The sequence below is a fragment of the Manis javanica genome, chromosome 10 (genome assembly GCF_040802235.1).
Source record: "Manis javanica isolate MJ-LG chromosome 10, MJ_LKY, whole genome shotgun sequence".
NCBI classification, from domain to species: Eukaryota; Metazoa; Chordata; class Mammalia; order Pholidota; family Manidae; genus Manis; species Manis javanica.
In genome coordinates, this window is record NC_133165.1 from 102883862 (window position 1) to 102899544 (window position 15683).

Genomic DNA, 15683 nt, shown 5'->3' on the forward strand with positions numbered 1-15683 from the left:
GGAGCCCAGCGTCAGTATCTTTAAAGATCCTCCGATGATTATAATGGGCAGCAGAGTTCTGGAGTCACCGCCTTTAGGGCGCAGTCCGGTTTTCTTCAGTTAATACACACTTCTATTTTGAGCCCAAACATTCCTATAATTGTTCTTGTTAATTTTTTGGGTTGGGGGCGCTGTCAGCCGGAAGACGATGTGGTGTCACCCAATGAGGAGATCCCGCTTAGCTAAGCCCATTGGCGCGGCTGCCAGGGCTGCACGGGAGCGGGTTTCTGCTTTGTCATTCTGACTCTGGCCTTCTGCCCGCCCTGCTCGCGGGAGGGCGTGGCTTCCGTGGCCGCTGGGAGCCGGCAGCCCTTTCCCTGAGGCCTCAGTCCGAGGTGCACCGGAGCGCGAGGCGGTGGCGCGGCCCGGCGGCCGGCGGCCTGGAGCTCGCCTTCACGTAAGCGTGGGGGCGCAGGAGCCCCGGGCCGTGAGGCTGTGGGTCGCTGGGGTCGGAGCATCCGCCGGGCGGGTGCGCCGGGAGGCCCGGGAAAGCGGAGATGTTTTAAGGCGAGGGTGAGTGGGGTGAAGCTTTCCTGAGGCGGGTGAGCTGCTCGGCTGCTTTCATTGTGTCTCGCTCGGGTCAGTGAAAGCATAGCGTTTGGTAGGCGAGACCGGCCCCCTGTCGGCCGGTGGTTTCCATCCTCTTCCTCTTTGTAGAGGCGGTGTGCAGAGATACCTGAGAAAATGGGTGTGTGTTATTTCTTTTTGCACGAGTACTGAAATGTGGACAATGTGATGAGCAGATCGATAGATCCTCCACAGGCAGAGAATGTAATGAGTTAAGGATGCCTTACAACTAATTTTCACACCATTTAATCCTTAGAAATCCTCAGAGGTAGACAGATCGTATGTATCAAAATGTTTACAGTTGGGGAAACCAAGGCTCAGAATCCTGAGACTTGCCCCAGGCTATTAATGGGACCCCCCCCCTAAGAGTGGAACCCAGGTTTATCTCAAGATTTCAGGCAGTACAGGGTAGCAGTTAAAAGCTTGCACTACACTGCTTGGGTTTGAATCCTGGCGCCGCTGTTGACTATCTGCTTGAACTTGGGCAGTTTAGCTTTGCAGTGCCTCAGTGGTCCTATCTGTGAAATGGACCTGATAGGACCTTTATCCAAAGGGTAACTTTGAAGATGAAGTATTAGTATGTGCAAAGCCCTGTAGATGTTAGCTGCTGTTATTATCAAACAACTATGCTTCTGAGTGGTGTGGTTTTTGTCTCATGAATGGGCCTGATGGCAGTGTACTGCAGTCTATTTTTAATAATATCACTGACTCATTCTCCACCTGGGTTCACCCTTTGTAAAATTAGGCCATTAGCTAGCTCCCAGTGGGTCATGTGGCCTGCTGCTGTGTTGTTCCACGTTCTTAAATAAGAGCACCTTAAGTGGGCAGTGTTTCAAGTTTTGCTCCATGGTTTCAGATTAGAAACACTGGAAGTTGGATTTTGGCGTTCTACATAGATGCAAAGTTCAGAGGAAGATTCAACTGGGAGGTGTTTTACTAAAGCTGAGATAATTAGCCTTAAGCTTCCTTTTTTGAGGCTTTTCTGAATTCCGGGTAACCGGGTAAGTAGGGCGTCTAATTTAGCGAGACTTCCTGTGCTTTGAGTGTGCCCGGCGTAGCTAGCTCCGGCTTGGGGTTTCCAGCCCGCGAGCCGGCGTGCGGGCCCCGGGTCGGCGGTCCGCGGGCCTCGGTCCCGCAGCGCGCCGGCGGCACTGCGGACGGGCGGGGCGTGGAGCCCGAGCGCCCGGGGACGCGGAAGCCCCGCCCCGCCGCGCACTTCCCGCCGCGGCCGGGGGCCGCTGATCCGCTCCCTCTGCTTCTGTTCCAGAGGACGGGGGGGCCCTCGAGGGAGCGCGGTCCGAACTGACCTCGGAAACCGACGTCCCCGTTGTGTTGGTGAAGCGGAGGAACATAGGCGGCCATGGCTCGACCCTGAAGGTAGGTAGGAGACAGCGTTTCCTTCACCCGCCGAACGGCGAGTGACTCGTGGCCCCCACCGTGGTCGCAGCCCTCCTTTCCCGGCCAGGCTGGGTGCGAACGACCTCACACGGGGCTTGTGTCCGAAAGTGGCAGACCCACAGCTCACGTGTTAATGGAAGTTGGTGAGATGGTAAATTTCAGAACTGGGGAAACTTGGAAGAGAATGTGTAACTTTTCAGATTTTAAAATACATTTCTAAAAGTGTCCTTTTCATCCTATTTTCCCATCCTTTTTCCCGCCCATAAATCCAAATAACTTAAAATTTTTTAGCAGCATTGTAGGTGCCGAAAATGAGTTGTTTAGAGAAATACAGAGAAAAAGGGATGGGGAAATGCTTATCTGCTTTGGTCCCTATCATCCTCTGTAATTCTCTGGGAGGGAAGCCCAGAAACCCCGGGCTCAGGGGAGGGCAAACAGGGCACTCCTGGAGTGAGGTGAGTGCATTTCCCTTCAGGTGGCTCGCCCTCTTCTGGCCCAGAGTTAACAACTGGTGGAGGGAAAAGATGACGGTAAACATGGTGGCATACTCCCATGGGTCCTCCCCTAGGCCAGGCCTGTGGTACTGACAGGCTGCCTGCAGGCTGGGTGGGTGTTTAAGGGGATAGCAACACGGGATGCCCTCCACCGGGTGTGGTTGGGTACCAGGTTAGAAAACCTTACAATCCCTTCACCTGGACACATATTTAATTTTTGCTCATTATCCTTTTGTCTTTGTCTACTTGTATCTCAAATTTTTAAGAAATGGAACTCAAACTTGACAGTTGCCCTTTTAGAAGCAAATATGAGGGCTCAGTTAAATGTAAAAAACTATTTATATACGTACACCAATAGGAAGGATATTAATTTGCATTTTTCTTTACTATTTTAAAATAATCTTACTTACCTTTTTGAAGAATGAGTATAGGAAATGGAGATAGGCTTCAAAGACAAGCAGTTAATGGGAAGTAATTAAAGAAGACAGAAAGGCTTTTTAGCTTGGTTTTAAATATAACGTGTTACTCAGACCTTTCGTTTTGCAAGAATAGTGAGACCAAGGTCTATTAATATTCTTTCCTGTCTGATTGATCTAATTTCTTTGTGTCATAAATCTGCATTTAATATAACATTAAAAGTTATATAGGCATTTGACCTATATAAATTTTAATTTTGGTATCATTAATATACAATTACATGAGCAACATTGTGGTTATTAGATTCCCCCCATTATCAAGTCCCCACCGCATACCCCATTGTAGTCACTGTCTATCAGTGTAGTAAGATGGTATAGAGTCATTACTTGTCTTCCAGATGGACCTGTTTTTAACAGAAATAGGTATAAAAAGAATCACTTTTTATAAGCTCTGGACCCACTTTGTTGTCTGGCTGCTGCATCTCTGGAGGTCTCTACTGTGCACTAGGTGAAACCTTCAACCTGGACGCATGAGGGTTCTTGACTGATAGAGGAAGAATTCGCAAACAGGTCAGACCTAGTGTAGGTAAGGAAGGAATTGATTAAAGCAAGAGTAATAGGCAGCAGAGAGCAAGGAAGAACAGAGGGAGGAAAGGGAAGTTCCTAGGGCAAATCCCTTGCTAACTCCGGGGTCACCTAGCATCCAGTGTTCACCTGAATCTGTGCAATGTGGGAACTAAGTCCCTGCCATCCTAGGATTTGCGGGAGCCAAGAGCACTGAATGGAGTGAGATTATGTTCTCAGAACTTGCTCAAAACAATTTTGGGCAAGCTACTAAAGAGCATGATCTTACAGATGCAGTCCTGTCCGGGGAACTCAGTTGACAGGAAATTACAAGCCCAAATCAGATCTTAGTAGCCCTTCCCTACTAGTCCGAAGTAGAGAGAGTGACAACTTGTACTTAAGTCTAGACAATTGAGTGAAATAGTGAAGTTACAAAGAATCTGCACAGCATGGGAACTAAGCCCCTACCATCTGCAAGAGCGTAGAGACAAAATGCAGTAAGTTGGGTAGCAAGTAGGCTTTATTTAAGGCAAAGTACACACACAAAGGGGAGTGTGGGCAGCCTCAGGAGGCATGCTTAAAGCTTTGAGATTCAGGGTTTGGGATACTGTCTTCTGAGGATTTCAGTAATGGAGCAAAGGGTCAGGGGGTGTAGGCTTGATTTATGGTCTCATGATGTCTGTCTGGGTGAGAGACATCATCCATATAGTCAGTCCTCTAAATATTATGTAAGATAAACTTGACACAAGGAATTTATTGATCCTGTTCTTTTAATGGTTAACCTCAAGTGGAAACATACCCTTTAAGTCTGCTTGGCCTGCCTTAAGATACGGTTGGTCATTGGCTAGTACTATATGCTAGGAATCGTTTATCTCCTAACTCCCTGTTTTTTAAAATGGAATCTTAGCCTTAAGATGGTGTCCCTCCTGTTTTACTTACTATACTGTTTTATATCTTTCCGTTTCATCATAGGTAGGAAAAATTAATTGTGATGGTTGTCCAGTGTCTGTGCTCTACCTCAACTTTATTGATAGTTGTTTTCAATTGACAGTTGTTTCAAGCCAATTTCAGCCATTCAGTGAGATGCAATGTCATGAATGAAAAGCATACCACCAAATCATAATTAAATTTAAAAAATCATTTCACGCACCTCTTTACAGTAAACTTAACCACACTATCATCTGATTTATTTTTGGTGTTTAGTGAGTACTGAGAAATGGAAGAAGAGACACAATAAGGTGAGGGCTACTGGTTTGAAACGTTTGTGAGTAGCTAGCCAATTGTTGCCCACATTTGGGGTAGATGGTGGGTTCTGAAAATCTTTAGGAAATATGGGGTGTGAATGGAGAAAGGCATTTATATAGTGGAAAAATTTGAGTGCTTTACAGGATTACTGTTAGAATCCTGAAGTTCACACCTGTAAAGATTTCATACCTCAATTGCAACACATAATGGGGAGGGTACTCTAAAATGTCTGCTCTTCCATTTTCCTCTTAATATTGTTTCTTTTGTCATTCTTTGCCCTTAGTAAACAATAGAAGTAGCAACAAAATGTGCCTTGCCCTCCTGGTGTACTACAGAAGGCAAGGGGCGAGGACCCCGCTGGACTGATGCGCTTAGGTGATACCTATAGGATGGTTGAAGGCATTCAAGAAGGGTTTCAAGAAGTTGTAGTCTGCACGCCACCTGCATAGAATTCCCTGGAGTGCTTGTTAAGCTTGAATACCTGGGCTTTACCTGAGGTCTGGTTAAGTGAAGCCTCTGCAAGGCACTGGGATTTGCCTTTTTAAATTTATTTTAAGCAAGCACCCTCAGGTAATTCTTATGATAATTATCATGCTTGAGACTTACTTTAATATATTAGGTAGTTTGGCCAAGATCAACTGCTAAGTAATTAGAATTGGGGGAAATCCAACAAAGGACTACCTCTTTAATACCCAAAAAATGTTAGTTAGAAGGTAGCAAATGGTAACTCAACAGGCAAGTACTATTTTATACCTAAATAGAAAAATAAGAAAATACACTGTCTGTAGCCAGGGCTTGTGTCCATGTGTGAAATTGGAACTAGGGAGCTATTAAATTCAAAGAACTATGACTAGAGTTCCTATTTGCTCAGAGACATCTGGCTTTCATAAACATTTTAGTTCTTAAGGATAATATTGCAAGTATTCTTATAGGGAACTTTTCTTGCATATAAATAAGTCAGTGTCTCCATGATTCCAGAGTTTTGAAACCACTTGTGTAAGTGCCTGTGCTGAGAGGAAAAGCAAAGTGAATGAAAATTTGCTTATGGAAGGAAATACTGAGGTGCTGGATGTAGTTAAAACTTTAGTAATTTTGAGATAATGGTGTTGGGAGATAAAACTGGCAACATAGGGCTTAACTTCTTCAAGGTGATAATAAGAGAGATGACAGACACAAAGCAGGGCGTGAGTAAGTTCTGGAGATGATGTGGGAGGAGCTGAGGTGTGACCCTGTTGTAGTCAGGCTTGGGGGCCCCCTGTTCTAGCCTGGGAGAGGTGGGCGTGGGGGTAGACACTGAAACAAAGGCAGGTCCTAACTTTCCTGCCTAACTTGTAAAGTTACCAGAAGCCAGCCTCTTAACTGAAAAGTCATCAGGAAGTGAGTGTAATTTAATAACTCTTCAGCCATCCCTTTTCTTTCTTAATATGCTACCAGAGCTGATAGAAAACTTGGATTTCTTTGGATTCTTTTGTTAGATAATCCCTTAATGGGAAGATGAGTAAGTCCCTCTGCTTTAGGCTTGTTAAGGTTGAGGCCTGAGGAGAATTAAAGGACTGCTTTGAAGATGGGGAAGTGAACAAGCTCTGGTTTATCTAAGGTGTAAGGAGTGAGGACTAGCAAGCTTTAAAAGGCATAGATGTTAGAATTGCAGATAAATTTATCTGGTGCTGACTAGATAGTAAACTTTTTACTACTTGTGAACCCGAGTTGCGACCCAGTGCATCCTACCACTTTAACCAAGTGACAGCACAACCTCTCTTTTGCCACGTATCTGGAGGTGCAGGCTTCGGATTTCCCATTACCAGGCCTTTCTGCTCACTTGGCAGGGCCTGTTTCCCACATTATGTGCCTAGGGCTTCAGATGCGCATTGCGTCTTGCCTGAGCCATTCAGCAATCTCTAACTGGCCTCTCACTTTGGATCTCCCTCCCTTTCCAGTCCAACCTGCCAGAGTTTGCTGCTTTGCTGCCTCCAAGTCAGCCCCCAGGATAAAGGGCATATTCCTTAGCTTGGTAGTCTTTGTTCTCAGGGTCTGACCCCAAACTGCTATTATGGTTATCTCCAGATCTGCTTCTTACCTATCTACTGGAAGCTCTGGGAATACTGTTGCAGCGATTGTCTGTAAAATTTCCCTCCATTCTATTCTTTATTTTAGTTCTGGAGTACTCTTCTGCTCAACTGCTTACCTGTTTTAGAGTACATGACCAGAGCTGGCCATTCTTTCCCTTGGTGCTACAGCAGTACTCCTACAAATCCTTAGCTCTGGAAAAAGGAATACTGCCAACAATCATCTTTGGCTTACATATCAGAAGTGGCCTTTGTGCCTATGATCCCAGGTCTCTATTAGAACTCAGCAAATATTTATGTGAACATACCTACAATAGTAGCTACCATTTATTGAATGTCTACTATGTGTCAGAATCTAAGTGCTGTAACCTAGTTGATTAAATCCTCACAATAGTCCTGTGAAAGAGGTGGTATTATCCAGTTTACAGATGAGAATATGGAGGCCCTGAGGATTTAAGGAGCATGCCCAGACCAGATTACAGAGCCAGGAATGGAACCCAGGCCTGTCTGTATAACTCACACTTCCGGCCCTTGACTTCGGGTTATTGCTATTGGGATACATGCCTGCGTCTCCCTAGCGTGATTGTGTGCTCATGACTCAGGGCTGAGCCCACGCAAATCTTGATGTTCCTAGCATTGCTCTGGCCAGTTAGTGTTCATTCATTACATGCTTGCTGAGTGGATCTGCATTCCCCTGTGCCCACCAAATTGTATGTTTCTTTAGGATCAACAGATTTATTTTTGTATCTTCCTTGTTTTTTTTTTTTAACAGCTAGCATGCATTCGATAATATTTGTTGAATGAATGGATTGATGGTAGGGCCAGAAAAGACTCTCAAACTTAAATGAGGGATTTAGCTCCAAAGTATCTGATTTTGTGAAGATGTACTGTCTATCAGAGACCAGTGTTTTCAGGAGAGATTCTAGACAGCATATAAAGCAGTTCAGAATTTTAAACAGCTGTATGACAGCAGCATTGTGTACCCTTAGCAGTTATGGAGGTGTGTCCAGGTCAGTTGAGAAGAAAGTCACGTTACATCTATTTAGCTACTGTTACATTGAGCACCTGTTTTCTCCCTACTGGGCTAGGCACTGTCTATGTTGTCTCTAACAGAAGTCTGAAGGGCAATGTATATATTTAAAATACATTTGTCAACAAATGTTTGCATGTGATTTTTTTACAAAGAGTCACATACCACTCCATATGGTAGAGAAAATATCCAGTAGATATCAGGGTTTCCGAAACCCTGAAGAAAGTAAGTAGAAATTAATAAAGCACTGGTTTTGATTTGAACCTTAGCTTCCAGAGCTGAGTCCCTTCAAGGCTGACTCCTTCAAAAGCCACAGACCTAATGCTTTCCTACCCCTAGTCTATCAAGGTGATCTTCTTGGTCATTGCTGACTTCTGAGGTATCCCAGGGGAGTTGATAGTTGCTCTTATAACCTGGAAAGGTTTTGTTCTCCTTATTTCACTCATCTTGTTTCTGTTCATTCTTGAGACTTGGCAAGTCAGCCAGCACTGGGTTTCCTGAAGTGTCAGTTAAGCATATGACTTTGACCACACAGCAAGGGTGGAAATTTATATACTCTAAAAGTATTTCAGTGCATGGGTCCAAATTATTTTGTGGGACTTCACTGTTGATTTCTTTCACTTCACTAACAATGAGGCAAGCTTACTTGAATAGAATAGTTAATTTAAATCATCTTTTGGATACTGGGTTTTTAAAAGAATGTGCTGAAATCCAGGGAGCCATTCATGAGAAAAATATGCCTAAATAATTGTGCCTAGAACCTCAAATTGTTCATGGATCTGCTTTAGTATATCTAGTAGAGAGGTTTACCCTTCAAAGTACTATATACACTTGTTATTGAACATAAGTATAGGTTTTAAAGTTTGATTATATGGAAAAGTTCTTTTCACTGGTATTTGTTATACTGGGATATATTCCTGTACTCCTCCTTAAGGATTTAACCTTTATAGTATTTCTCTGTTCCTAAAACAACATCCAGGAGTGAAGTTACTGTTTTGTATACATTTTTTTTCTACTTAGTATCTAATGTTTATTAAACATTTGCTATTTTTGAGATAATTTAAGATTTATAAATTATTTGTTCAGTAGTTCAAAATATTGTTGAATCTCTTGCATCATTCTCATTCAATACTTAGAGAGTAACTTTGTAAGTAGCAGTATTTCCATCTTACAAATGAGGAAATTGAGGTCGAGAGGTTGAGCAACCTACCTAAGATAACACTAATAGCTAAAAAGTCAAGATTGGAATCCAAGCTTGCCTCCTTCCACTGTCCACTGTCATTTAGAAAACATAGATATCTGCCTTGATCATAGCAAAGATTACCTTTATACCAAAAAGCCAAACAAAGCAAAAACACACACACACACAAACATAACCTTAGAAGAAATTAAGAGAAGAGAGAAAATATACCTAACATCCTGCTACTGTGACAAATTAAAGTAGGGCTTTTACTATGTTTCTTCCTGGCTCAGTATTAAATAGGTAGCCTGGTGGGATGAGGGGAAAGTACTGTGTAAGGAAGCAACAGAAAAGTTTAGGGGAGGTAGCAGATAACACGATAATGTTAAGAGTACGGAGCTCCAGCCTGACTGGTTCCCAGCTTTGGTTCAGAGGTCTCTTAAACATCTATTTGTTATAGATTAATCCTGCAATAAAACCCCCAGTGAGATAAGGGGACGCTGTGTAAGTCTTGTTTTATTTGGCTATAGGGAGACCTGTAACCTCTGATGTCCACCGCATCATGTTTGTGTTTAGCACTGAGGAGGGGAGGTCTGGGAGAGGGCTGAGTGCTGGGAGTGAATGACTCTGAAGTCCTAGCAAAGGGACTGGAAAGTAATACAGAAGACAAAACTGGAGAAAACAAGAAAGGAAATGCAGAGCTGTAAGGAACCCTTAGCAGCAGTTCTGAAAGGGACAGGGGAAGAGGAGAACTGAATCAACTTAGAGGCCAAGCTATATGTCATGGATGCCTGAACTAGTCTTTACTGAGTAAAGAAGGTAGACTTGAGTGATTTCTCTGAAGTACTACTGCACTTCTGCTTTCTGTTAGAAGTCAGATGGAAGCATACCAGTATAACTGAAAATATGTATTGCTGGTTCCTTTTTAAGCTGCACTTACATAATTATTACTAGTAATTGGACCTTATGTTAGAAATATCACTGTTTAGTGATTTAAAGATTCACAAGTGTAGAAATCTCATTCTTAAATGAGTAGGGAAAATCATTAGACTTGAGATTCTTTGTAGTGACATCTAAACCTTGTGCTCTCAAGACAGATTTAAAAAGCAGAATACAATGCTAGTATGACTTTGTGAGGTTGCTCAAGTTACATGCTTCTAAGGTTCTCGGACAAGGGTCTAGGGTAGGTTGAATTCAGCACTGAAAATTCCATCCTAATAGTATGATGCCTGTTTTGATGTGTTATGTTGCTCCAAGCAAGTTCTCTGGCCTGTTGATTCCTGAGAAATCTCTGTAAAAGGTATTAGTAATACTGTAAGGTCAGTTAGGATAATTAATTAATTAATTTTTCTAAAGCCTTTTGAAATTCTTAAGATGAAAGACTGTATGGAGCAAATTAGTGTTAGCCTGTTTAACCTTCTCTGAGCCCAGAGAAAACAGGCACTGTAGGGTTGGGAAGGTGAGGCTCCCAAGAGTATGATTAACTATGAAAACTAACTTTTTGGATTTGGGACTTGGAATTAACTATGTATATTCATCTAAGACTTGGGGGCAAAATACGGCCCTTTGATGATGACTCTGTGTCCCAACTTTGTTTTTCTCCTGTTTTTCGTTAAGAGAAAAGACCGACTTTCTGAAAAGGAGTGAACTTCTACATAAAATGTGTAGGATCTGTTTCTTCCACTAATCTATGAAATTAATCTTTTGCTGTTAGATAACTTGCAGTAGATGCTGAACAAAGTTTTTCATCTACATTTGTACATTCAAACATACTCAATTGCATCCATGTGAGAATGGGTTTGCATGGAAGATTTAAAACCAAGTTTAGAGAAGCTAACAGTCCAATCAAGCAGGATAATATATGTACATACAAAACCATAATGCACGGTGTTTCTGAAAAAATGCATGTTTCTTCCTGAATTGCCCCTACTTAAAATAATGGTGGACAAATGGTAATATAAATTACTTTGGAGTAACTTTTACTAGGTTTTGCTATTTGTGCATTTGCCAGGAACTTTCTGTTAATGTCAAAGAAAAGTGAACCAGTCTAGATGTACAGGAAGGAAGGTAGAGTTAATTCCGGGTACCTTGAAACTCAGGTCGACAGGTACTGTGTGGTGTGGTTCAGGGGATGTCTCCATCTCCTTTCTCCCTCTCTGTTAAAAGGGCATCTACTGAAATTGTCAAAACCTTCTATTTTGTGGGTTGCTGAGTACACTTTCTCTTTAAAAAGATGTATTTCTTCCCATTGTTATGTATACTTTGCTACTGGTGTGACTGAGGAGTTGAGCCATCTCCAACTTGAATTCCCACTGAACTAGTGGGTGCATTTTCCGCCCTAGTTAGTAGATTACTGCTTTCCTATCCTTATTGTGTTTAAAATCGTCATAGTTTTGCTCACTTTTCAGGGTTCATGTTTACTATCCATTCAGAGTCTGTGGCCTTTAGTAGCTTCCAAGTAAACAGCTCTTTTGGGGAGACCGTACCCGCTTTTTCTAACACCTTTGGAGAACCACAGATTTGTTGTGTGATGAGGTCTCCCCCGCACTGTGCACCCCCCAGAGCTCTCCTGGGAGCTTCCCCTGGCACAGACGTTTGCGGGCCGCCCCACCCCATGGGGTAGGTTGGAGGGGATTTGGCTTTTCACAGCCCGGATAGGTAATTAACTCAATTTACATTTGTATAATGAACAATGAGTTCCAAACAACCACTTTACAAGTGAGCCCTGAGGTCAGCCTATTGGTAGTGGAGGTTTTGCGTGTCAAGATCCCTGGCCTTACAGGTTGTTTATAATCTAGGCAAATTTAGTTCTCAAAAACAAAAAACCAAAGACCTCACCTTTTAATCAGAGAACTAAAAACCGGTCGACCCAACTACAGACAACAGATGTTTAAAAGCGCGAGACCTTTAGTAGCCTTCCTCCCCCCTCCCCCAGTGTTCTTGAAAGCTAGGTGACATCGTCGGTAAACGCGAATATGAGTCATCAGTGACCCTGTCTTCGCGCGTGGGTCGGGCCGCTTCTGCGGGCGCTCCGCAGGTTTATGCGTGACTCGGGCAGCTCCGCCGCGGCCGCTGGGGTGGGCGGGGCCTCGGGCGGCTCCAGTGCGCAGGGGCGGACGTGCCCCCGTTCTGACGACCCCTCTACTTCCGCCTCTGAGGAAACGTCGTCATAAACGTGAAGGCCTTCACTTCATCCTAGTTCCCTTGAGCGCCCGTCGCTGACATGTCGGATGAAAAGGATTCCCTGAGGGGAGGCGTGGAGGGAGAACGCGGGCGAGTGGTGACCATCCCCCGCAGCGTGCGCTCAGTGAAGCAGGCGGTAGAGGAGGAAGAAGGGATGAAGAAAGTGGCGGAGGGGGCTGATGACATCTCGGACTGCAGCTCTGACGACCTCAGCTGCAGGGAGGCCGACATAATAACCCCCAGCCTCCTGGGGCTTGTGGACGACGAGGAGAAGTGCCGGATAATCCGCCGGCAGTACCGGCAGCTCATCTATAACGTCCAGCAGAACCGTGAAGATATAATGAACGCTGCGAGCGACACGTTGACCCAGGCTCTTGAAGAAGCCAACATTCTGTTTGATGAAGTGAGCCGAACAAGGGAAGCAGCCCTTGATGCCCAGTTTCTTGTTTTGGCTTCTGATTTGGGTAAAGAGAAGGCAAAGCAGCTAAACTGTGACATGAGCTTTTTTAATCAAGTAGCATTTTGTGACTTTCTGTTTATATTCGTGGGTCTAAACTGGATGGAAGATGATGGACATAAAGAGTTGAGTGCTTGTGATGATGATATCGCTCTTTCCTTCTGGGAGACAGTACAAAAGGAAGCAACATGCTGGATATTGCAAGCGGAAACATTCCACTTTATTTTTGGTTCATTCAAGCTGGAGTCTTCTACACCAAAGCCCCGACTTGAAAACCAGAAAAAAGTTCACAAAATAGAAGAAAATGGAGATATGCCTAAAAAACTGAGAAAGTTGGACCTGAATAGTAATCATGAGGCAACAGAAAAAGAAGTAGAAAGAATCTTGGGATTGTTGCAAACGTACTTTCGAAAGTATCCTGATACTCCCGTGTCCTATTTTGAGTTTGTGATTGATCCAAACTCTTTTTCTCGTACTGTGGAGAATATATTTTATGTTTCTTTCATTATAAGGGATGGATTTGCAAGAATAAGGCTTGACCAAGACAGGCTGCCAATATTAGAGCCAATTAATATTAGCCAAATGGGTGAGGGAAGTGATCCCAGTTACCATGGCAGGAAGCAAGGAATTATATCTTTGAGTTTACAGGACTGGAAAAATATTGTGGCGACTTTTGAAATATCAGAGGCTATGATTACAAACTCATACTAAAGTTTTGTGTTAGTATAGGATGCATTTTGTGGCTTTTAAGAAGTATCTCAAAATGGAGAGTAAAATCCAAATAGAAGCACTTACTGTATCTTGTAAAGTGAAAAGGTATTTTCTAGAACATCAGAAGTTGTTTTACTGTGTAGTGTATTTTTCTTGTTATGTTGCCCTGATATTTTGCTATTAAAAAAAAATTCACTGGCATGTTCATGGGGAAATCTTTTTGAATGCCCTCTAATAAAAATCAGGTCTTAAATTTATAAATTTAAAGGTATTTAATAGTTCTCAATAAAATCAGTTACTATGCTATGTGATACTGCATTGCTTTTTGTGTTTCATGGAGCCAGAGGAATCCCAGATGGGGCTTCTAACCAGGTTGGGGGACAAGTGGGTGAGTGGGTGAAAAAAGTAGGCAAGAAAGACTTATCTGTAGGGCAGTGAATATGCACTGTTAATATTGTAAAAAAGAAAGATGCCACACTTCGGTGCGAAGAGGACTCAGTAAGATTAATGAGTGTCCATATCATAAATAATTTATCCTGTGATTGGACTCGACAAAACAGAGTAGCTCTACTGGAGTAGATAAGGCATCAACTAAGCTGAAGGGTGAGGAGGAATTGGTCAAAGATTTGAAAGGTAGTCTAGGCAGGGCAATATGGAAGCCAGATTCATAGGATTGTGAGAAATTATGGCACCAGAAAACTTGTTTTTTTGGGAAAACTATTACGTTTGAATGTTAAACTGGGAAAAAAATTGAATGACCTCACCTATTAATATCCTCAGAGGTAGGAAATATTTTTGTCAGATAATTTCAAGCACAGAATCTTTTAACATCCAGTTACAGTCTTTATCTACTTGGTTAATATCTTCTCTGGTCCCTAGTTTCAGAATACTTTTGTAATTTCTGCTAGTACACAGAGTGTCCTTCAGAGTCAGTGATGTTTCATTATGTAACAGCCTTGAATGTTCCCAGTTCAGTTTTGCATTTCTTCATAAGGCTTTAAATGCCTGGAAACTGTCCCTGTTTAACTGAAACACATGATTAATTTATGCAGATGTTCTTCATGTGATATAAAGTCATAAAGACTTGACTTTTTATTGCAATTGTTTTGAAAATGTAAATTACCTTATTTGGAGATGACTACCAAAAATTTGGGTCTTTAAGACAGCTTTTGACAGAACAGTGAGCATACCTATAAGCTGCTTTTCTTCATCTTCCCAGGAACTTATCTTTGGTAGTGGTGGATTTTGCCATTAAACATTATTTGACAGGTGGATAAATGTCTGTTTCGCTGACAGTCATAATAAAATTTCCTACTTAGTCTGGTGTTGGCACTGGGAACAGAAGTCCGAAGACTTAAATAAATGACGTCCAGATCGAGAGGAGAGAGATTGTGTGTGTATGTGTGTGTGTGCATGCAGAAGGTTCTTCAGTAATAGTGGTTTTTAGCAAAAAACAGAAGTTTTGCCAATTATTTTCTAAAGTAATCATCTTCCCCCTTTTTTGTATGAAGGAATGCTAACCCTCCCGTGACTACCACCCTTTGATTTAATGATTGTGGAAGCGTCACTTGATTTCACTGATCCTCATTTCAGCATGTCTCCACCAACCAAGTTCCTTGGGTTTTCCAGAGATTCACTGTTAGAGGAAAAGATAACTCTTAAAAACAAAAAGATCTGCTTTTTTCAAAGATTTCATCATCACAAGATTGCTCTGTTAGATGCCTAGTGTTCTTAATAGAAGTATTTTGAGACTGTGATGACTGAAAGCTTGAATAGAGAACATGGCACTTTAGGGGGAAGGCAGTGTTTTGGGTCTTCTCTAATGTTATAACTGTTAAACCATAAACTAAGTTGACCACTTACTTCTATCTTTACTGGGTATGATGACACCTGGGTTGTCTCATCACTTGGAAACAGAAGCAAGTGCTCATCTGGAAGAAAAAAGAATTGACCAATAGGTAATTTAGTTATAGAGATTAGGTGTGAACCAAACTGAAAGTCTCTGTTTTCCCACTAATATAGAATGGTTTAAATTTCATGGGTTCAATAAAATCAACTAGGAGAATATTACGGGAAAAATTTTTTAACTTGAACTTTATTGTATAACAACCACTTTCTGATCAAAGGACTTGGGATCAGACACTGACTCTTAACATTCTGGTTAGAGACTATGGACAAATTATTGAACCTGTAAACCTTAAGGTTTTTGTTGCCAAGTGGGAACAATATCTATCTCTTAAATTTGTAGTAAGGATAAAATCAGAAAATGTATGTGACCAGTACTTTGAAGCACAAATTATTGGGTATGGTATGAGAAAACAAAGAAATTTGTA

General features: G+C 42.4%; 2 protein-coding genes across 7 annotated transcripts in view; both read left to right on the forward strand.

The window, feature by feature from the left end:
- The first annotated feature begins 279 nt into the window (after positions 1 to 279).
- The window catches only part of TXNRD1 (thioredoxin reductase 1), a 59658-nt gene continuing 44254 nt past the window's right edge, over positions 280 to 15683 (forward strand). For 2 of the 6 annotated variants that reach the window (XM_073213756.1, XM_073213759.1), the window contains exons 1-2: positions 280 to 436; positions 1874 to 1983. The gene's annotated coding sequence lies outside the window, so the exon portion shown is untranslated. Of the gene's footprint in view, positions 553 to 1456; positions 1608 to 1873; positions 1984 to 15683 lie in introns of those variants that run through there. The other 4 variants (XM_073213757.1, XM_073213761.1, XM_073213760.1 and 1 more) reach the window with 3 other exon arrangements.
- EID3 (EP300 interacting inhibitor of differentiation 3) lies at positions 8904 to 13661 on the forward strand. The gene has a single exon (XM_017657292.3). The coding sequence runs from the start codon at positions 12223 to 12225 to the stop codon at positions 13348 to 13350; it is 1128 nt and encodes a 375-aa protein (XP_017512781.3). The 5' UTR covers positions 8904 to 12222; the 3' UTR covers positions 13351 to 13661.

Excerpts from the sequence above, each read along its gene's own strand:
- EID3 (XM_017657292.3), top strand. The coding sequence starts at position 12,223 with ATGTCGGATGAAAAGGATTCCCTGAGGGGAGGCGTGGAGGGAGAACGC.